Raw genomic sequence first — 23,868 nt, 5'->3', positions numbered from 1 at the left:
AATATTTGTTGCATATCATGTTTGCCATGTTAATTGCTGTTGGGCTCTTTCCTTTATAAATATTTAAGATACATTGTTATAGCGGGATATGGATTATTATTCTTTGTATTGAAATGCTTTTTTGTTTGTTTTATTTCAGCCTGCAGTGGGAATGCAGCAGTCGGTGTTAGAATGTCTCTCTATTGCTTATTCCTTGGGGGAGGAGCCATTATATACCTCGTGTATGAGGTAAGTACATTTGTAAGCATTGCTGGAAAGGTTCTATCTGGTGTTATGTTTAGGTTTTGTATGTATCAAGGGCCTGATTCAGACGTGTTAGCAATTTTTGCAGATGGACAAAACCATGCTGCACTGCAGGTGGGGCAGATGTAACATGCGCAGAGAGTCAGATTTGGGTGAGATATTTTGTTTCTCTTCAGGGTAAATTCTGGCTGCTTTATTTTTACACTGCAATTTAGATTTCAGTGTGAACACACCCCAAACAAATCTAACTCTCTCTGTACATGTTACCTTGGTCCGCCTTGCTCCATAAGAGGGGACCACTCTGTGCATGTACTATATCAGGGATCCGTAGCTGATGACTGTTAAATTACTTATTTTAGCTGAAATAAAGACTATATTAGAGTGCAAAATGACTGTTTTTTGTTGCTTAACTAGGTGGATTGAAAAATATTTTGTGATCTGTTGGTCTGAGAAAAGCTTTGCCAATTTGCCTGAGGATTTACAGAAAAGCTGCTTCACTATTTTGGTTCAGTCACTTGTGAGTATAAATGAGTTCATTTTATCTCTATGATCTGTCTCTGTATCCGGCGGCATTGTTTTGCTTGGGGGGGGGGGGGGGACGACACATGACCATTGATGGGGTGGGGGCAGCGGATGTTAAAGTTAAGTTTCACTTTGGCAGTTCATATCATCAATGCTTGGCTGCTTTTGGCCACATAACATGAGGTTTTCTAATATATTGAATTGGACATAGGCAGTGATGCGTGTAGATACTGTTGAAACCTAACAAAATGTGTCTAGTGTCCCATAAACACTGCTTAATCCTATTGTGTGGTTTTGTAAGGAATTCTGCAAGCATCAGGTACTGCAACAATGTGCTTCCAATAACGCAAGGAATTGTGCAACATCCTAGATGTCCGTTTTGCTTCTGTAGAAACTGCTGTTCACTAGATTAACCAAATGAGCAATGTTTTATTTATTTGGCCCAAATTAAACCCTGCCAACTCTGTAATTGCTGAGGCGATGGCTTCTGATTTATTTGTCTGCTAGGTCAGTTTCCGTATTAAAAAATAAAATAAAAAAATCAAGTAGTATGTGTACATGAAGTCTTCCACTTGTAAAAGTTTACATTTAAGAATCTTGTATCGTACTTTGTAGCATTTAACCCCCCACCCCCCCCCCCCCCCCCCCACACACACACACACACACACACACACACACACACACACACAATTGTATACTCTTTCCTAATTAAAAGTAAATGAGTTCATAAGTATTCATTCATTTAACCTGATACATGTCAAGTGCAGTGTGAAAGGGTGTCTGGGTCAAGCGACCCGGGTCCCGTTCACAGTATGGAGGAGGCAGCACTGTCAGCTCCAAGTGCTGCCTCCTCCCAAGCCCCCGGCGACACGCCGCCGCTCAGCTCCGCCCCGGGTGATGTCACCGACGCGGCAATAAGCAGGGTCGGTGTCTGTGCTTTCAGACCGCATATGCCGTCTCGCTCTGGGGATGGGACCCGTGTCCTAATCCTAGGTGTGACCCGGCATTTGCGGTATGAAAATGGTATGAGTTACAGTATTTGCGGTGAGACCAAAATATGTCAAGTATAAAACCCTTCTCTTATCAAGTGATAAACACACACACACACACACACACACACACATAACACATCACAGGCAGTACAACACATACAAACACACAACACAGAAACAAATAAATGCATCATAGGTGCTAAATCTCAAGAGAGGATGTGGAATCAACACACAAGCTATCTATCATATCATGAGCGGTGTGATTCAAACAACAACACCACACCTGTTTCATTGCGGTTATTGAGTGTCAATGCAAACACATTCTATAACACAGTGGTTCCCAAACTGTGTGCCTAGGCTCCCTGGGGTGCCTCAGGACACTTGCAGGGGTGCCTTGAGTTGGTGGACCAAGATCAGTTCATATTATTTATGGTCAATGTACCAGGCAAAACCAGTGCTTGTGGCTGCCAATCATAATATATGTGGACAAACAGAAGCAAATCCTGTCCCTCACCAGATAACTGTGACATATAAACACAATGCACTTAATTTAATATTTTTTTTCTGAATATCTCGATAAGAAGCATTTGGCCTAGGGGTGCCTTGAAAATATTTTGATGCTCTAGGGTGCCATGATTCAAAAGTTTGGGAACCACTGTTCTAACACTATGGTGGAGGTTTTAACAAATTACAATCTTGGGCTTTGGCACAGTATAAGTTAAAATTTTACAGCAATTTTGTAAATTAAAAAAAAACAAACCAAGGTTTTTCTGGGCAATGTTGGGTGGGTCATCTAGTTTTTAATAATAAATTAGCAAAAATCTCCCCCAAAAAACTTTTCTTTATGGGTTATTGGGGGTAATTCTGGTTGGTTTGCAAAAGCAAATTCCTTCTTTAATGGATATGTGCAATGCAGGTGGGGCAGATGTAGCATGTGCAGAAAGAGTTTGTAGGTGGGTTATTTTGTTTCTGTGCAGAATAAATACTGGCTGCTTTATTCTTACACTGCAATTCAAGATTTCAGTTTGAACACACCCCACCCAAATGTAACTCTGTCTGCACTTGTTACATCTGCCCCACCTGCAGCGCACATACTGTAGTTTTGTCCATTAAAGAGAGAGTTTGCTTTAGTAAAACAACCACAATCACCCCATTGTGTGTAGAATTTTGAGGGGAAAAATTAGTTTATTCCATTTTGAAATAAGGAGTGGTCAATTATTTAAGCTGGGGGTCCACTTACCACCTCCAGTAAATATTCAAGGGCCGCACTCTGGAAAATGGGGTGTGGCCACTCAAAAGGAGGGTGGCCACTCAAATTGGGGGATGTTCTTGAGTGTAGTGTACCACACCATATAGCCCTTATATACATTATGCAACTCAATAGTAGCCAAAATTCACATGGAATGAGTAAAAATTCAAGTTATGCCACACAGAATGAATCTAAATGCATTTTTTTCAAATGGGGATGCCAATCCCATGATCCCAGGAATGATGCTGACCCTGGGATTGGCATCCATAGCTTCTACCACCCCACCCCTTACACCCCTTTTGTACAGTTTGCAGCTTTTCCTTCCTCCCCCTGGCACAGTTTTTACCCCTCCCTGGGCACAGATAGCAGAGGGCATACAGGGCAGCCCAGCAACCCTTGCCAGACTGGTCGTGGTGGCAGCAGGTCTGTAGCATTACCTTTTGTTCCTAGGTTAGGCACTGATTTGTTTTCCAAATTAGCTCCGCTAAGGAAACCTAGTTCTCATCACTTAGCAGCCAGCCGGGATTTCCTTTCTGATGTCAGATGCTGGGCGGTGTGAGGGTGGAGCCTAAGCGAGAGAATGGCGGTTAACTGGTGTGGTGATGTAGAAATACATTTTGAGCACTAAACAAGGAGGAAAGCGTAAAAAAAAATATATAGTTGTGGATGTGTAAAACAATAAATCTAAATATAAATATAGTGTGGCTAGGAAAAAAAGAGAAAGTAAAATTAAATAGAATAAAATAAATAAAAATGAAATGAATGAATAATGCACCTGTTATGTTATGCCCACCAGGGCGACCCGCTCACGATCCACATCGTGAGCGGGTTGTCCGACCCTCTCACAATCACGCAGAGTGCAGGACCCGCTCACGATGTGCACCGAGTGTGGGTTCCGATCCAATCCCGACTAACATTCGGGTGTATGGTCGTTTTCAGATCCTACCTGCTGCAGGTAGGATCTGAATAACGACCGACCGACCCGCGGGGACGCGCATCGGATCGGATCAGAACAGGCAAAAAAGGGCCCGATCTACATCCAATCGGTTGGTATTGGATCTAGATTGATGGGATTGGGCCCTTGTCGTTCTGGTGTGTACGCTGCATAAGGGAAAAAAACTTGATTATTAAAATCAATGTGTACAGCTCTTAATAGAGCCTTTTGTTGTTAGTCTGTGGGAGGGGAAAAACTGTCTTTATCCCAACCTCTAGTTGTCGCCAGTAATGCTTCTGGCTGAGACTGATGGAGGGCCAGATTCTCTAAGCTTCAAAAGTGATAAAATGGAGAGCGATAAACAGCCAGCCAATCAGCTCCTACCTGCCATGTCACAGACTGTGTTTGAAAAATGTCAGACAGGAGCTGATTGGCTGGCTGTTTATCACTCTCCATTTTATCACTTTTAAAGCTTAGAGCAGGCATTCCAAACCACGGTCCTCAAGGCACATCAACAGTGCAGGTTTTAGTGATATCCAGGCTTCAGCCAGATGGTTTAATCAGAATCACTAAGGTACTAATTAAGTCACCTGTGCTCAAGCCTGGATATCACTAAAACCTGCACTGTTAGTGTGCCTTGAGGACTGTGGTTGGGAATGCCTGGTGTAGAGAATCTGGCCCTGTGTGAGATGCGGCTGCTGTAGTTTCCCTGCTGGCGGGTTGCAGCTTCACTCGCGCTGGTTGCTGTTGGATGTCAGCTTCATGCGGCCCCCTGATGGATCTGCTAGCAGTCCGTGGCTTGACAGTGGCTGCTCAGGTGCTATGCAGGGCAGACAGGGGGCTCCCTCCATTGACTCTAGCAGTGATCCACTCTTGCGCTGAGTCAGATGTCCAAGGTTTTATACTGCCCCGCTCTTGCCTATGTTCCAGCAATAACCCAGATTATTTGAGCATCTTAATGGGGTATGATGATAAAGATTTTAATAGGGTTTTAAGACTGTGGAAAGTGGCTGAGTGACAGGTATCTGCTAGCGCAATATATTTTGATTTCTTTTATTAATGCATTTACTTTTAGGGTTGAAATACTAAGGATTTAAAAGGATGAGAGATTCAGAAAATGAGAGATTTATGGTAAGAAAGCTGCAATGATGGATACGGCAAAATCACACTGGTTTTGCAGTGTAAATGATTGCCGCTTTCCAAAAACTGGAGATTTCTTACCAAATCTCTCACTTTCTGAATCTCTCATCCTATTAAATTTCCCCTAAATGTGTTTTGATACACCGTATAGATTACACATTTTATTGATTGGGTCAAATAAATATATCACTGTGGATATTTAGAAGTTCAATTTTGCATTAAAGTACACATTCAATATTATTTTCTGCATGTCCGATTGTTGTGGGATGTTTTCTATTTGATCTGTCAGCAATCTGAAAATTGACATGTAACATAAGTGTTGTGGACATGTAACATAAGTGTTGTGAACATGTTTGGTAGCAAAAACATGGTTAAGAGACAACAATAAGTGTGCTGTGTGTGTTTTCAGCTCTCTGGTAAGTGGTCTTCTGAGTCTGTTTTGTGTGACAACCTGCAATTATTCATGTCAATTCGTCTATAACTGCACACTGTGCCCACAGCTATCGCAACAGAGGCTGACAATCCAGACTGTGAACATAATACATCAGAGGGTATACACCGGGCATAAACCTAACATTTTCATTTATATTTCATGCAGAATTCCCACCCTCTCTGTCTGACACACAAACCTTTGTTCCCCAGTCCTACAGGAATGCAGCCTTTCTGCTGGTAGACTGTGACAGGCTGATCAGCGGTCTTCCAAGGGTGAAGTGGGCAGAAAAGGCCAGGAGTTTGGCATCTGATCTGCAGGAAGAATGTGTGAGATTTATGGTGACCAACTTCTCTCAGGTCATAAGAAGTGAAGGCTTTGCTCATTTATTACAGGTAACGAGACCGTTTTCCTCCATCCATTATCCATAATTTCTCCATTCTCTTAGCATTCTGCTTCATGAGTGGATAATCTAGCCCAGTCTTTCCCCAAACTTTAGGTCACTCGTCACCTGCCGTCATCAGCAAGTGTGTATGCACTTGCTGATGCTGCCACCCTGCTGGGTATTCGCAGTCATCGATATCGCATAGAGGGCTGTATTCAATGCGGCCGGCAAGGGGGGGTAAATGGCGAGGATTGACAAAAACAAGTCACCCTTGCCATTGAGCCCCACGCCGGCTGCTCAACCTATTCAACGTTTTGGCGAGGATCTCAGCTAATGCAGGGAGCCCGCTGCATTTAGCCTGAGCCTCGCTGTTTTAGCGGCCGCACATGCCGTTTCCACCTCGCTGTAAAAACTCAGCGGCATGTGCAGGGGGGGGGTCGTTTGGGGTCATTTGAATACTGACCCGCGAGTTGTGACGGCGAGCAATCAGCACTGCTCGCTGTCACAGCTCACAAAAGAGCATTGAATAAGGCCCAGTGTGTGTCGCTGCACATGCAGCAAGGTACCTTAGCGCTGCATCTACATTTGTGCAGTCATTCTGTATGACCATAGGGTCACTCAGGGAGTCTAATAGGGAAATGATCTGATAATATATTTTTACGCAGTTCCTTGGATCTGAAGCCACAGGTGGGCCGCCATTAGAAATCCAGAAATCTGTGTAATTTGCATATATTTGCACATGGGTTCTTCACTACAAATGTATTGGCGTACAACTCTGAATCAGGCTCAGCAGATACTGGGGGATGATACAAAGATACAGAGGGGCCAAAAGGTCCCTCTGAGATTGGTGGCTGCTCAAAGATGTAATTCTGGAAGCTTTCCATTGGGTTTTTCTACGCCCCCAGGGCTCGCACAAAGAAGTCTGGGAGGGGGGAGGCAGGCCGTGGAATTTTGCCTGTGGGAACGCCCAGCGTTTCATGTCCGTTCCCATGGTAATTCTCTGATGGTGCAGGGGGTGGGCTGCTGATGACAGCAGATGTCAGCTGCCCACCCTTTCCTGGCACAGGGCGCCTGCAGGTCTGAGACACCATAGAGGTGTCTCAGATCTGCGAGCGCTGAAGAAATCATTCGATGGTCATGGGCGGGGATGGCGTCTGGGGGATGCAGCCTTGCGAGTCAGCCAGAATAAGGACCTATATGTGTACTGCATATTATTGTTTGTGTAAATATAACTGGAGCTGACTGCATATTAAATTATAGTTATGTATGGATAACTTAAGGCTTTTCATTTCGATTGGGTTGCCTTTGATTCAACCTTTGTGGTGGCAAAACTTTAGAGATACAAGTTGAGTACCCCTGATCCAAAATGCTCGGGACAAGAAGAATTCTGGATAACGGATTATTCCGTATTTTGAAATATTTTTATAAAATCCACACAAATATATTTCATTTGTGCATGAAACAAGGTTTCAAAACTTGAAACAAAGTTTGTGTACTATCTCAGACACTGAATTTGAATGCTAAGCAATCATGTCCTTGCACAAAATTAGTGCCAGTTACGTGTTATTTCCCCAGTAGTGCCAGTTACAGATGTAGCCAGTAGGTTTTTAGCAAATATGAAAAATAAAAGTACATTTTGGAGACTATGGTTTTTGGAATAATTTGAATAATGGATATTTCGATAAGGGATACTCAACCTGTAATAGGAAGTGTGTGACATGACAGGCACAATAACCATTTTCAGACCAGGTTTTTTTGTTTGTTTTTTAATTAGCAATTAACTCATCACACTCACATCACACTCACATCACACACCGGCTGTGACACTCGTTTCCTCTTTTATGCCCCAACAAAAGAAAACCACATACTGGTAGGGTTTTGGATTCTGACAAGAAAACAAGAGGCATATATACCATGGAAAACTATCACCCAATGAGTGAAGAAAATGTGTGAGGAATGTTTGTATTCACAATCTATATATTGACAGTGGTAGAGATCTGTATGAAATGCTTCTTGCCCACAAGCTGATTTTATTGACTGTACACATGAACTATTCACCCTGGATAAATGTATCTGTTACTGGGATCCTTTCTTGTAACTGTTATTGTTCTGTTCCTACTGCTTGATAGAATTTTCTGAATTGTTCAGCGGCCTACACACGGGGAGAGTTGCTGAGCATTCTGAGCGATGCGAAATCACTCAGCGCACAGCGATGTGTCAGCGCTGTGTACTGAGGGATCTGTCAGGGCCAGTGTTCTCTGGTGAGATGGATATTAATCGCCATGCGATAGCAACGCATGGGCCCTTACACATAGATCTCTAATGAGATCGCTTAGAAAATGCCCCTAAATCGCTACGTGTGTAGGTCCCACCTGTCTTTCCTCGCCCTTCCATATTGTGTTCATATGATTACAGCCCAGGGACGCAACCCTTGTATACACAAGTACACTTGGCGTTTCTTTTATTTCTGTCTGTACAATTTCAGTTTCTTTCTCACCAACTTATCAGTTTTTTCTCTCATTTATCACCTTTCTGCTATCAGACCTGAATTACCAGCAGTTCCTTTCTTCTCACCCATCTAGGCCCAGGGGATGAGCAGCCGACCGTATCTTTTAGAACATGTTTTTAATGAAATTGAGAAGAGCATTTCGTTCCAGAATTGCTCCTCTCTGTTTATGGCTGTGGATGAGTTATTAAATTTGGCAATGGAAAATGAAATGGTAAGTGTCCCTCTGCTTTTATTCTACTATATTTTATAAGAGAAAGCTGCACACATGATCTCCTCTGGGGTCTTCATTTTAAATACTACATGATAGAATTCTAGTTCTTATGGGAGTGATTTATTCAGCCATCACCCGCATAGAATTCCCTAGTATGGTTTTTCCTGTGTGTATTTATGGTGGCAAAGTGAATCAGAGAAATAGGCTTGCTTTGAGTTCTCATAAAATGTCTTACAAGTCTTACATTTACCACAGTGTCCCTATTTCTACCATAAAATACATTTTTATAAAGATTGCATTTCATTCAATTGCGGGTAGTTCCCTGTGTGATAACTGTACTGTCCCTGCTTATATTGTTACCTACCTGGCTGCTGCAACGACCAGTGGTGCTGCTGATGGCTGCCTAGGTGCTGTGCAGCACGGCAAGTGTATGTTTCCTGTGTGATAACTGTACTGTCTCTGCTCATATTGTTACCCCCCTGGCTGTTGCAGCGACAAGTGGCGCCGCTGATGGCAGCCTAGGCGCAGTACAGTTTGGTGGGTATATGTTCCCTATGTGATAACTGTACTGTCTCTGCTCATATTGTTACCCCCCTGGCTGTTGCAGCGACAAGTGACGCCGTTGATGGCAGCCTAGGCGCAGTACAGTTTGGTGGGTGTATGTTCCCTATGTGATAACTGTACTGTCTCTGCTCATATTGTTATCCCCCTGGCTGTTGCAATGACCCATGTTGCCACTGATGGCTGTCTAGGCGCTTTGCTGCCCAGCAAATATACAGTATGTTCCCTGCGTCTATAATCCCCAGGGTACTTCCAGTGTATGCCTGTATGTGTTACGTATTTCTTTACTGTCACTGTTTAATTGTCACCTTACCGGCTGTTGCTCAGCAATCCAAATCCAATTCCTAGTGTACACAAGTATACATCGCCAATAAAGTTGATTCTGATTGAATTTCTCTAACTGTAAAAATATAAACACATTGCTAATATCTGTGCTGCCAAGATTCATTTTTTTGTGCATTCTTTTATGGCACATTGCTACAATAGAACAGTAGAGATTGTTCAATCTAGAGCAGTGATTTTAACCCCTTCCTGACAGAGCTAGTTTTTGCGTTCCTGACAGAGCCATTTTTTTCAAATCTGACATGTCTCACTTAAGTGGGGATAACTTTTTTTTGCTTTTACTTATCCCAGTGATTTTGAGATTGTTTTTTCGTGACACATTGTACTTCAAATTAGTGGTAAATTTGGGTCGATACAGTCTGTGTTTTTTTGTGAAAAATACCAAAATGTCGTGAAAAAATGGAAAATTTAGCGATTTGCAAAATGTTAAATTTTCTGCTTGTGAGACAAATAATCATACCACTCAAAATAGTTAATAACTAACATAGACCATATGTCTACTTTATGTTTCCATCATTATTTCAACTTCCTTTTAATTTTTTGGGACACTAGGAGGCTTACAATATGAATAGCAAATTCTCAAATTTTCAAGAAAATTTCAAACACTGATTTTTTTAGGGACCAGTTCAGTTCTGATGTGACTTTGAGGGACTTGTATGTGAGACACCCCCATAAATGATGCCATTTCAAAAACTGCACCCCTCACAGTATTCAAAACAGCATTTTGGAAGTTTGTTAACCCTTTAGGTGTTTCACAGGAATTAAAACAAAGTGTAGGTGAAATTTCAAAATTTCATTTTTTTTGCAGATTTGCAATTTTAATACATTTTTCTAAGGAACACAGTACATTTTACTAGAGAAATGTGACTAAAAATTGATTCCCCCAATTCTTTTGTTTTCAAAAATATCCTATATGTGGCCCTAGTGTGCACGTTGACCAAACCACAGGCTTCATAATAGAAGGAGCACCTACTTGATTTTGGAGCCTCCTTTTTATGAGATTATTTTTTAGGCACCATGTAGGTTTCTAGGCACCATAAGATGCTAAAATTTAGGAACCCCCCCACAAGTTACCCCATTTTGCAAACTACACCCCTCAGGGAATTCATCTAGGGGTATAGTGTACATTTCAAACCCCCAGGGGTTTCACCAATTTTGATACAAGTGGGCAGTGAACATGAAAAATTACATTTTTTTACACAAAAATGCAGTTCTGGCTCAAAATTTTTCATTTTCAGAAGGTATGAAGGAGAAAAAGCACCCCAAAATCTGTGCCCCAATTTCTCCCGAGTACGGCAATGCCTCACATGTGACCAAAAAATACCAGTTGGGTGCATGGCAGGACTCAGAAGGGAAGGAGTGATTTTTGGATTTTGCAGCTCAGATTCTGGTGGAATTTTGGTGGGTGCTATGTCGCATTAGCAAGACCCCCAAAGCACCAATACAGTGGAACCCCCCCACAAGTGACCCCATTTTGCAAACTACACCCCTCAGGGAATTCATCTAGGGGTATAGTGTACATTTCAAACCCCCAGGGGTTTCACCAATTTTGATACAAGTGGGCAGTGAACATGAAAAATTACATTTTTTTACACAAAAATGCAGTTCTGGCTCAAAATTTTTCATTTTCAGAAGGTATGAAGGAGAAAAAGCACCCCAAAATCTGTGCCCCAATTTCTCCCGAGTACGGCAATGCCTCACATGTGACCAAAAAATACCAGTTGGGTGCATGGCAGGACTCAGAAGGGAAGGAGTGATTTTTGGATTTTGCAGCTCAGATTCTGGTGGAATTTTGGTGGGTGCTATGTCGCATTAGCAAGACCCCCAAAGCACCAATACAGTGGAACCCCCCCACAAGTGACCCCATTTTGCAAACTACACCCCTCAGGGAATTCATCTAGGGGTATAGTGTACATTTCAAACCCCCAGGGGTTTCACCAATTTTGATACAAGTGGGCAGTGAACATGAAAAATTACATTTTTTTTACACAAAAATGCAGTTCTGGCTCAAAATTTTTCATTTTCAGAAGGTATGAAGGAGAAAAAGCACCCCAAAATCTGTGCCCCAATTTCTCCCGAGTACGGCAATGCCTCACATGTGAACAAAAAATACCAGTTGGGTGCATGGCAGGACTCAGAAGGGAAGGAGTGATTTTTGGATTTTGCAGCACAGATTTTGGTGGAATGAATGGTGGGTGCTATGTTGCACCAATACAGTGGAACCCCCCCACAAGTCACCCCATTTTGCAAACTACACCCCTCAGGGAATTCATCTAGGGGTATAGTGTACATTTCAAACCCCCAGGGGTTTCACCAATTTTGATACAAGTGGGCAGTGAACATGAAAAATTACATTTTTTTACACAAAAATGCAGTTCTGGCTCAAAATTTTTCATTTTCAGAAGGTATGAAGGAGAAAAAGCACCCCAAAATCTGTGCCCCAATTTCTCCCGAGTACGGCAATGCCTCACATGTGACCAAAAAATACCAGTTGGGTGCATGGCAGGACTCAGAAGGGAAGGAGTGATTTTTGGATTTTGCAGCTCAGATTCTGGTGGAATTTTGGTGGGTGCTATGTCGCATTAGCAAGACCCCCAAAGCACCAATACAGTGGAACCCCCCCACAAGTGACCCCATTTTGCAAACTACACCCCTCAGGGAATTCATCTAGGGGTATAGTGTACATTTCAAACCCCCAGGGGTTTCACCAATTTTGATACAAGTGGGCAGTGAACATGAAAAATTACATTTTTTTTACACAAAAATGCAGTTCTGGCTCAAAATTTTTCATTTTCAGAAGGTATGAAGGAGAAAAAGCACCCCAAAATCTGTGCCCCAATTTCTCCCGAGTACGGCAATGCCTCACATGTGAACAAAAAATACCAGTTGGGTGCATGGCAGTACTCAGAAGGGAAGGAGTGATTTTTGGATTTTGCAGCACAGATTTTGGTGGAATGAATGGTGGGTGCTATGTTGCACCAATACAGTGGAACCCCCCCACAAGTCACCCCATTTTGCGAAGTACACCCCTCAGGGAATTCATCTAGGGGTATAGTGTACATTTCAAACCCCCAGGGGTTTCACCAATTTTGATACAAGTGGGCAGTGAAAATGAAAAATTACATTTTTTTACACAAAAATGCAGTTCTGGCTAAAAATTTTTCATTTTCAGAAGGAATGAAGGAGACAAAGCACCCCAAAATCTGTGCCCCAATTTCTCCCGAGTACGGCAATGCCTCATGTGTGACCAAAAAGTGGCAGGACTCAGAAGGGAAGGAGTGATATTTGGATTTTGCAGCACAAATTCTGGTGGAATGATGGTGGGTGCTATGTCGCATTAGCAAGACCCCCAAAGCACCAATGCAGTGGAACCCCCCCACATGTGACCCCATTTTGCAAACTACACCCCTCAGGGAATTCATCTAGGGGTATAGTGTACATTTCAAACCCCCAGGGGTTTCACCAATTTTGATACAAGTGGGCAGTGAAAATGAAAAATTACATTTTTTTACACAAAAATGCAGTTCTGGCTCAAAATTTTTCATTTTCAGAAGGAATGAAGGAGACAAAGCACCCCAAAATCTGTGCCCCAATTTCTCCCGAGTACGGCAATGCCTCACATGTGACCAAAAAATACCAGTTGGGTGCATGGCAGGACTCAGAAGGGAAGGAGTGATTTTTGGATTTTGCGGCTCAGATTCTGGTGGAATGAATGGTGGGTGCTATGTGGCATTAGCAAGACCCCCGAAGCACGGTGAAATTATGAACCTAATATTCCATAGATGTGTGGTATATTTTAAAACACTCCTTTATACATAGGCCGGGTTTGTCGGGGCAAGTGTCACACTGGAAAATAGTTTGCTTTCTTATTCCCTTTTTATAGCAAACTTTGCACCTTTTTTGTGTCCTGCCCTTTTTTCCAGTGGAGGGGATTTCATCAGGAAAATGCTGCCCTGGTACAATACGGGGGCCAGTACTAGAAGTACTGGGGCCCTCTGCCTGCTGGTTCCCAAATATTAGGCCCTTTATGACTTCCTCTTGAAAGTGCATAAATGTCCCCCTCTGGCCGGTAGAACGGAATAGCACGTAAGCGTTATACAGTGCCATCTGGATGATATACACGGCCACCTTCTTGTACCAGATTTTTGTTTTCCGCAGGGCACTGTACGGCTTCAGTACCTGATCTGAAAGATCCACTCCGCCCATGTACCTATTGTAATCCAGGATACAATTAGGTTTTGAGGTGTGGGTACTGGTACCTCGTACAGGGACGGAGGTGGTACTGTCTCCGTGAATTGTTGTCAGTATAAGGACATCCCTCTTGTCCTTATATTTGACCAACAACATATTTTCGTTGCATATTCCCCTGCTTTCACCCCTTCTCATTACTTGGGCAATGTGCGTTTTTGGGAGGCCTCTTTGGTTCTTGCGCACAGTACCGCAAGCTGCTGTACCTCTTGAACCAAGGGCCTTAAACAGGGGGATGCTAGTGTAAAAGTTATCCACATAGAGGTGATAACCTTTATCCAGGAAGGGGTGCACTAAATCCCAGACAATTTTCCCACTAACACCTACGAGGGAGGGGGGGCATTCTGGCGGTTCAATTCTTGAATCCTTCCCTTCATAAACCCTAAACCTGTGGGTGTACCCTGAGGTGCTTTCACACAGTTTATACATTTTTATGCCATACCTTGCCCTCTTACTGGGAAGGTACTGGCGGAATTTAACCCTTCCTTTAAAATGTATAAGGGACTCGTCGATACAAATAAATTTTTCAGGGATGTACACCTCTTCAAATTTGGCACTGAAATGATCAATGGCCGGCCTGACTTTGAATAGCCGGTCAAAGGTGGGATCATCTCTGGGTGGGCACTGTGCATTATCGGTGTAATGTATAAATTTAAGAATTGTCTCAAATCGAGTCCGGGTCATGGCCATACGGTAAAATGGAGTACTGTACAGAACATCTGTACTCCAATATTGCCTAATTTCTGGCTTTTTTACTATGCCCATATGAAACACCAGACCCCAAAACGTCATCATCTCTACTGCATCTACAGGGGTCCACCTAGCAAATGATGACGTGGGGTTTTGAGCAATAAACTGCTGGGCATATAAATTAGTTTGGTCCACCATTAAATTTACAAAATCATCAGAGAAAAATAATTTGAAAAAGTAAATTTCTCTGAGACCTGTGGAATCAAATTGGATTCCTGGCATGGCCAAAAACTCAGGAACCTGGGGCTCAAAATTGTCTGGTGGTGGGGTCCATACGAGATCAATTGTTGGGGGGGGGGTCTCAGCTGCTCTACGGGGGCGTCTTTGAGGGGGTCCCTCATCATCAGAGGAGGAAGAGGAGCTTAAGGCGAATCCTTCAAATTCCCCGCTTGCATCACTGGCTGTGTCAGAGTCAGAAGCAAGCAGGGCATATGCCTCCTCCGCTGAATACATTCTTCTGGATGACTGGGATGACATTTGGGATGACATTTGGGAGGACATTTGGGATGCCATTTTTATTTTTGTGTTACTGGTAGTGAAATGTTTCAACACGTGTATAGTGTAGGGGGGGGTACAAACTTTATTTCAACCCGGGGGATATGTAGTGTGTATGTAGTGCAGAAAAAAAAAAAATACTTTATACCAATAAAAAAAAAAAAAAATGAAGGGGTTAAAAATAAAAAATTGAAGGGGTTAAAAAAAAAAAAAAAAAAAAAAGGTCCTGCGCCAAAAATTGAGCACAGATGTTGGTCAGTAACGTCTGTCACTGAACAGCGCTCAAAGGCAACAGGAATTTGATCAAAAAAAAAATAGATCAACCCTGTGCCGAAAAAGCTGATCAGTGATGTACGTCACTGATCAGCGCACAGTGGCCACAGGACACCCACAAAATCACAGTGTGTGTAAAAAAAAAATTAAAAAAAGACCCCACAGCACTCACAAAAAAAAAAAAAAGGTGATCAGTGATGCGACACTGATTACCAGTGAGGTGCAGCAGGTGCACAACCTTTGGTGCAACTGACAGTGCAACTGACAGGTATATATAAAAAAAAAAAAACCTCTGCACCCCCAAAAAAGTTGCTGATCACCTCAGATATAGTGATCAGCACAAAAGGCGGGGGCAGCAGACACAAAATTTAGCACTCTCTGTCACTCTCTGTCACTCTCTGTCACTATCTCTCACTATCTCTCACTATCTCTCACTATCTATCACTCTAGGACACTAAAAAACCTGCACCTCCAAAAAGGGGGGGTAGCAGACACAAAATATACACTCTCTATCACTCTCTGTCACTATCTCTCACTATCTCTCACTATCTATCACTATCTATCACTATCTATCACTCTATGACACTACAGCAGCAGCACTGACAGGTATATCTATATATAAAAAAAAACCTGCGCCCCCAAAAAGTTGCTGATCAGTTAATTTATACTGATCAGCACAAAAGGAGGGGGCAGCAGTCAGTTATATAAAAAATATATAGCACAATCTGTCACTATCTCTCTCTATCTCTCTCTCTCTATCTCTCTCTATCTCTCTATAACTATCACACTGCAGCAGCACAAAATATAGCACTCTGTCACTAGGCCTCTCTATCTATCTCTCTCTCTCTATCTCTCTCTATCTCTCTATGTCTCTCTCTCTATCTATAACTATATCACACTGCAGCAGCACAAAATATAGCACTCTCTGACACTATCTCTCTCTCTATCTCTCTATCTCTCTCTATCTCTCTCTATCTATCTCTCTATCTAGCTATTACACTGCAGCAGCACAATTTCACAGCACAGGAAGGCACAAGTAGCAACAGGATCCAGGAAGCATCCAGCACACTACTAGGCACAGATCAAGCAGTGATGAAGCAGTGATCAGGTAAGTATGGAGCAAGGATCAGGTCAGTATATGGCGGCAGGTGGGCACGGTGACCGCACTGCACGCTATTCCAGACCGGAATGGCGTCTGCAGTGCAGTCACCGTTAGTTTAAACCCCCCTCCATGGCTGTGATTGGTCCGTCGGTCCGACGGACCAATCACGGCCTTTGGGGGCGGGCGGGGTGAGGTGGGGTGACACCAGTGTCACCCTTACACCCCGCGGTGATTGGTGCTGTACTTTACAGCACCAATCACCTCCGATCCCGTGTCACCGGCGAACGTTATTCGCCGGTGACACAGGAAAACGCTGTAATTGGCTGTTCACACTGAACAGCCAATCACAGCGATCGCCGACGGGGGGGCGGCATCGCAGCCCCCCCTGGGCATGCACGGACATGTCTGCTGTCAGGGACAGCAGACATGTTGAAACTGTCACCGCGTCTATAGACGCGGTGACAGTTTAAATCCATGACGTACATTTACGCCATGTGTCGGGAAGTGCTTCCCGACCATGACGTAAATGTACGTCAAATGTCGGGAAGGGGTTAAACCTTTTTACCTTGCGGCACACTAAATAAGTTTTTGAAATTGCCAGCAGTGGCGTAACAATAGCGCCACAGACCCGTCGATGGCGGGGAGGCGCTGACTAAGTGTGGGCGCCGGGGGTCTGTGGGGGCTGCTGTTATGCTGCCACCGCATCTGCTGTGGCAGGGAGTCGGGACTCGCAGATTTACTAGCCTAGGTCCCGGCACACCTCCTGGCTCAGCCTCCTTATGGAAAATGTCCCTCACAAATGGCTGCCCCCTTACAGCAGACAGTTGGCGGCCTCCTCCGGTATTTTCTGGAGTTTTTTTTTCTGAACAATATTTTTTTTTTATGTTCTTTAGTTTCCAATCATACATAATATAAAAGAGGCAACATATGACCGTTTTAAAACGACAAATCGCCACCAAAGCAAAATTTGTCCTGAAATTGCTTGTACAAAAAATGTAATTTCACACATACAGTCTATTAAAGTCATTAAATGTATTGGAAACAAAGTCAAAGAGAAATGGAAAAAAGAAAAGTACAGAATCTGTTTCATTGGGCAGTATTCAATGAAAAAGTTCTCCGTGCATGGAGAGCGTTTTATTTAGCTCTCCATGCACTCTCCGTGTTCCGGAGGGCTCGCTGCCACTCCTGCTCCCTCTATTCAATGTGGTTAAGACTCGCCGCCACTCGCGGCGAGTCTTAACCCCTGCAGGGAGCAGGGAGCTTTCAGGGAGCCGGAAGCAGCCAGAGAGATTAAAGTCTCCCTGGCTGCTCCAGAGGACTGTGGAGGGGGGCTCTCCAGGACCCAGGCTGCACCCCCCTATAGCCAGCGGGGGACCCAGTATTCACTGCACCGTTCGTGCATAGTTACGTTCGGCTGCAGTGAATATATGAATATCTAATGAGCGGCTCGAGCGCTCGGGCCCCCTGCTGGCTGCCCTGTGTAAAAAAAAAAAAAAATGTAAAAAAATATTTTTTTTTAAAATGAAATATATATTCATGTGCTATAAGCACATGAATAAAAATAACATGCCCCTTCACAGGAAAAAAAAACTGATTTTTTTACACCAAAATTTAAAAAAAAAACCTTTACGTTCAAAAGTTCACATTCCAGCTCTCCATCAAAAGATGGAGAATTGCTACACGGAGAGAGACGGAGAAAATCACTTAAAAAGACGGAGAACATTTCACATTAAATAGGGTTGCTCGCTTTTGGAGAGCAAAATGCTCCATCCAAGGCGAACAAAGCACAAATTCTCCACAAAACACGGAGAACTTTTCTCATTGAATACTGCCCTATGTCTTAAGTAGCATCCCAAGTAGAAGCAGGGAAGGGGGAAGACAGAGCAGAGGTACGTGTGAGACTCTGATGAAGACTCCAATATAGTAGTCTTGTAGTAGAGCCCAGATGGTACGTCCGGTACTCATTTGCTAACAATCTGTGACATGAGGTGCCATTCAAGACCACCTCTGTGTACTACCCATCCTCTCTGCAGTACCAGGGACCTAACTTTCAGTGCACCATTCAATACTTAAAGGGTAAAGCCAAGGCTGGTTCAATTTCTCTCTTAGCCTACTGGGATCTATTGTGTATAATGGGAACAACCTCTGACCAGTCGCAGTTAGCAGTGCACCATATCACACTATTGGATATAGACAAAAGTGTCTATGGCACTAGGGAATTATGTGGTGTGATGTGTCACCCTGCAGTCAACACGCTGGGATGCCAGCCTCCAAACTTAAGCACAAGAAAGAAATAAGCATGGAGCGCTCAAAGATACACAATAATAATCAGTAAAAATGTGTTAAATACACACAGACAATACATTAAAATATAAATTTGAATATTCAATTGATGCAAATACCGATATGAACTTGATTACTCCCAATGAATCATTACTGTAACCATTGAGTATATAAACAGCCAATCCATATAAGGTGAATGCAGGGCCGGTGCAAGGCACCGGCGCACCCCAGGCGAGTCGGGGTGGGGGCGCCCCGGTGCCGGGGGTGGGGGCGGGGGGGTACCTGTTGCGCCATCTGGGGAGCGGGCAGGGGGGTCCTTGCTGGCATCTTACAGGAGCCTGCAGTGAGGTCCTTGCCGCGCTGGTACCTGCGGCGCTGTGTATAAAGCTGGCGGTGGCGGGGGGTCCCTGCAGTGAATAAGAAATAACTAACGATATGCGGCAGCGCGGGAAGCACCTCTGTTTTGAACACACTGGCTGCACGCTGATTGGCTGAATCTCAGCCAATCAGCGTGCGGCCAGTGTTTTCAAACCCGGCAGCGCTTCCCGCGCCGCATAGCCCGGCGGATAGTGCTAGTTATTTCTTATTCACTGCAGGGACCCCCCACTGCCACCAGCTTTATACATAGCGCCCCAGGTACCTGCGCGGCAAGGACACCACTGCAGGCTCCTGTCAGAAGCCGGCATGGACCCCCCTGCCCGCTCCCCAGACAGCGCAGCAGGTACCCCCTTTGCACGGGGGGCGAGGGGCGAACTGCCGCCCTCCAGTGGCCGGCGCCTAGACCTGCCTAGTGGTGGCGCCAGCCCTGGGTGAATGTCAATGAGCTATTGGTTGGAATGATAGCTCAATTATATAGCTAAAACTCAGTTGTAATTTATAGCAAATGTCTTAATTGTCACAAAAACCATCCAGCAGTCAGATGTGGTCTGCCAGGCATATAAATGGCACCAATGTCTCCATAAAAAGATCAGAGCGGTTCTATTACCTCCGATGGTTCAGATTGTATCACTAGTTCATGGCAGCAATGGTGCTCACTGTATGGAGGTGGGCTCCTGCAGGTATGAACTTGCACGGCTCAATATGTACTGCAGGGTATTTTTCAAATAGCACAGCTTTCCCTGCTTACCGCAGTGCAGCCTCCCAGCTTTGTATCCACAATGCCCGGCTTGTGCAGTCACGCCGGCTAATACCATCTCCCCACTAGCAGCTCGTGTGGGAGTGGTGTCCTGGATGAAGCTCTGCCACAACGTAAACAGTACGGACATTGTGGTCGCCACTTGGAGGTAGATTTGTTTGTAGTGCTGGGGGCACGGGCGGCTGGGTGTCAAATGAACAGACTCCTTGGAGAGCGCGTTTCGCCACTCTCAGGTCGGCTTTTTCAAATCTGGAGCTCCAGCAACCATTGGGGGGCTGAACACGGGAGCGCTCACCCGGCGATTTATCGTCGCAGCACAAATAAATCACTGGCAGTTTGGTCGTTCAGCGACCATATTGCCAGCAAAATAGCACCGCGTACACAGCTTTATTTTCACCATCCCACTTACCTACTCCACACTATTCCCATATTCTTAGCCTGTAGCAGCAACACTCTGTCAGCTAAAATGTTTTATTAAGATTCTCATACACTATTTTGTTGACCCTAAAAAGAGGTTGCTCTTTTACTTGAAACCAGGTGGTCTGCCCACGGTCTAAAGATTTACCGGTATCTTTTCGGTGGTGACTTGTTAGAAATTGGTATAAATTTGCTGATGCCCAAATTATTAACCTCATACTTGCATATGGGATTTCCATTTGCTGACGCATGCTTCTTTGTATCAAACACATTCTAGGATACTGATTTATTATATGTAACATTGATTTTCATTATCATAGCATATGAAGTGTGGATAATTATATTTTCCTTTATACAATATTGATTCATGTGACATGCAATGTTAATGTTTGCATGTACTGTAGCTATTTTCATTTACCTTGTACTACAGCCTGTGTTTGAATTGGCTATTGTATCCAGTCTCCTGCTGCAGCATATAGAAGTGTATGTGTGTGCTTTTTGTGTCTTTGTTCGTGATAGGTGAGGGATCACTTTCTCCCTTGCAACGAGGGCCAGATTTGGTGAAGTGTAAATGTGTGGGGGCCGACCATTCAGCCTGACATTCTTTGAATCATTAATCACATCAGAATGGTCCCCCACTCTGCCCCCATTCACTCTGTCCCCCAGCCTGCCCCCATTCACTGTATGTCCCCCAGCCTGCCCCTCCTTCACTGTATGTTCCCCACTCTGCACCCATTTACTCTGTCCCCCAGCCTGCCCCCCTTCTCTTAATGTCCATCAGTGCCTCCATTCATTGTATGTCCCCAAGCCTGACCCTCCTTCACTGTATGACCCCCATTCACCATGTAACCCACTCTGCCCCCATGCACTGCATGTCCCCCAGCCTGCCCCTGCTCCCCCTTCTCTGAATGGCCATCACTGCCTCCATTCACTGTATGTCCCCCACTCTGCCCCCTCCCTTCTCTGTATGTTTCCCAGCCCCTTGTGTGAGCCAGAGGAAGGAGAGACAAAGCAGACACTGCAAGGACAGGAGATGCTTGGGCTCCCGCTGCTGCCCTCCTCCGCTCTGCATGTTAGGGGAGCAAGCTTCCCCCTTGCTCCCCCCCTCCCCAAAAACTGCAGTCACTGTGATTATGGAGTAGGGTGATATATGATTTCAGCAGCAGGGGTAGGACGCCAAACACATGACTGACTGTGGCGGCCGGCACCTCCTCACTGCAGCAGACAGCAAGGTAAAGGTGCGCTCGCCGGGGCACCACCTTTAGTGTCCTGTGCTTTCCACATCTGATGCTCTGCCCGCTTTCAGCTGGAGGCTGCAGGCCGCTTGAAATGACAGCATGGGTCGCAATTGGCCCCCGGGCCTGACTTTGTACATGCCTGCTCTAATGGATATACTCCACAATTGTTCTCTCACTGCTGTGCCCCCCCCCCCCCCTTCCCATTTACCCTTCCACTATATTATCCAAAATGTAATCCGGAGGGAAGCAAAAGGATTGTCAGTCTGAAAACTCCTTAAGGGGCCTAAACCCGGGGAGATTTGCTGAGCGCTCTGTGCAACGCTAAGAAGCTCAGCAGGATCACTCGGCACACAGTGTCAGCGATCTGTCAGGGTCCGTGTTCTCCGGTGAGAACACTGTTGTAAGACTGCACATCGCTATCCCTATGGCCCCTACACACGGTGCAATGTAGGGGCATTGTCTAAGTGATCTAGTCAGATCACTTAGACCAGTGGTTCTCAACCTTGGTCCTTAGGGACCCCCAATGGTGCACGTTTTCCAGGTCACCTCACAGATACACAGGTGCACTAATTACTCACTGACACATTATAAAAGATCACAAGCAGAGCTAATATTTTCACCTGTGATTCTGTGTGGAGACCTGGAAAACGTGCACTGTTGGGGCTCTTGAGGACCAAGGTTGACAACCACTGGCTTAGACAATGCCCTGAAATCGCCCAGAGGATATAGGCACCATTAGTGTTCATAAAGTGAATAATAAACTTGCAAATCTCGGGAAATTAAGATTCCCTTTCAGAGCTATAGAATATAAGAAGTCCTGCCCTGATTCTGATATATATTTTTTATTTTTTTATTATGGTTTATTGGTGATGGTGACTCTAATTATTTCCCATTCAGTCATGGGTGCTGCAGATCCTCCTAATGAGATAAAGATACGCTGCATACAGAAACTTTGCTTATGTCCAGAGCGGTCGTTTCTGTGCTGCTAATATTGAACATAATTATCACTAATTAGATCATCTGTTTGAAAACAAGCTCTGTATTATCCTGAGACAGAAACAGATTGAATTAGGAAATTGAGATCATCGGCATTGGAGTAAACAAAGTGTTGAATTCTAGATGTCTGTACATTTAACTGTATTCTAGATCTTGTTCTGGTTAAACTATTCTCTAGCCTAAATCATTTGCTGATTATGGGTTTAAGATTTTAACCCCTTCCCGACATTTGACGTATATATACGTCATGGCCGGGATGTACTGTACTTCCCGACACATGACGTATATATACGTCATGGCTTCAAACTGTCACTGCGTCTAGAGACGCAGTGACAGAGGGACGATGTCTGCTGTCCCTGACAGCAGACATGTCCCTGCATGCCCAGGGGGGGCTTCGATGCCACCCCTCCGTCGGCGATCGCTGTGATTGGCTGTTCAGTGTGAACAGCCAATTACAGCGTTTTCTGTGTCACCGGCGAATAACGTTCGCCGGTGACACAGGGATCGGAGGTGATTGGTGCTGTAAAGTACAGCACCAATCACTGCGGGGTGTAAGGGTGACACTGGTGTCACCCCACCTCACCCCGCCCCCAAAGGCCGTGATTGGTTCGTCGGTCCGACGAACCAATCACGGCCATGGAGGGGGGTTTAAACTAACGGTGACTGCACTGCAGACGCCATTCCGGTCTGGAATTGCGTGCAGTGCGGTCACCGTGCCTAGCTGCCGCAGTATACTGACCTGAACCTTACAAAATACTTACCTGATCACTGCCTGGATCTTGCTACTTCTTGCTTCTTCCTGTGCTGTGTTGTGCTGTGTTGTGCTGCTGCAGTGTCATCGAGTATAGATAGAGAGATAGAGAGATAGAGAGAGATAGAGAGGGCTAGTGACAGAGAGTGCTATATTTTGTGCTGCTGCAGTGTGATAAAGTTATAGATAGAGAGATAGAGAGAGATAGTGACAGATTGTGCTATATATTTTTTTATATAACTGACTGCTGCCCCCCCTTTTGTGCTGATCAGTATAAATTAACTGATCAGCAACTTTTTGAGGGTGCAGGGTTTTATTTTTATATAAATACCTGTCAGTGCTGCTGCTGCAGTGTCATAGAGTGATAGATAGTGAGAGATAGAGAGATAGAGAGAGATAGTGACAGAGAGTGCTATATTTTGTGTCTGCTGCCCCCGCCTTTTGTGCTGATCACTATATCTGAGGTGATCAGCAACTTTTTGGGGGTGCAGAGGTTTTTTTTTTTATATATATATACCTGTCAGTTGCTGCCAGTTGCACTGTCAGTTGCACCAAAGGTTGTGCACCTGCTGCCCCTCACTGGTAATCAGTGTCGCATCAGTGATCACCTTTTTTTTTTTTTGAGGGTGCTGTGGGGTCTTTTTTTAATTTTTTTTTTTACA

The 23,868-nt window shown here is 44.5% G+C and overlaps 1 protein-coding gene across 5 annotated transcripts in view; it reads left to right on the top strand.

Annotated features, from left to right (window-relative positions):
- BTBD8 (BTB domain containing 8) overlaps window positions 1-23,868 on the top strand; it is a 97,605-nt gene that overhangs the window by 40,929 nt on the left and 32,808 nt on the right. For all 5 annotated transcript variants that reach the window (XM_083157101.1, XM_083157104.1, XM_083157103.1 and 2 more), the window contains exons 8-11: window positions 140-228; window positions 658-760; window positions 5,723-5,905; window positions 8,478-8,615. In XM_083157101.1, the coding sequence (XP_083013227.1) occupies window positions 140-228; window positions 658-760; window positions 5,723-5,905; window positions 8,478-8,615 (513 nt within the window). The remainder of the gene's footprint in view (window positions 1-139; window positions 229-657; window positions 761-5,722; window positions 5,906-8,477; window positions 8,616-23,868) is intronic.

Source organism: Crinia signifera, chromosome 8 (assembly GCF_055691185.1).
Source record: "Crinia signifera chromosome 8, ASM5569118v1, whole genome shotgun sequence".
NCBI lineage: Eukaryota > Metazoa > Chordata > Amphibia > Anura > Myobatrachidae > Crinia > Crinia signifera.
Note: the sequence above shows the minus strand (reverse complement) of the source record. Positions and strands in the feature narration are given on the sequence as shown.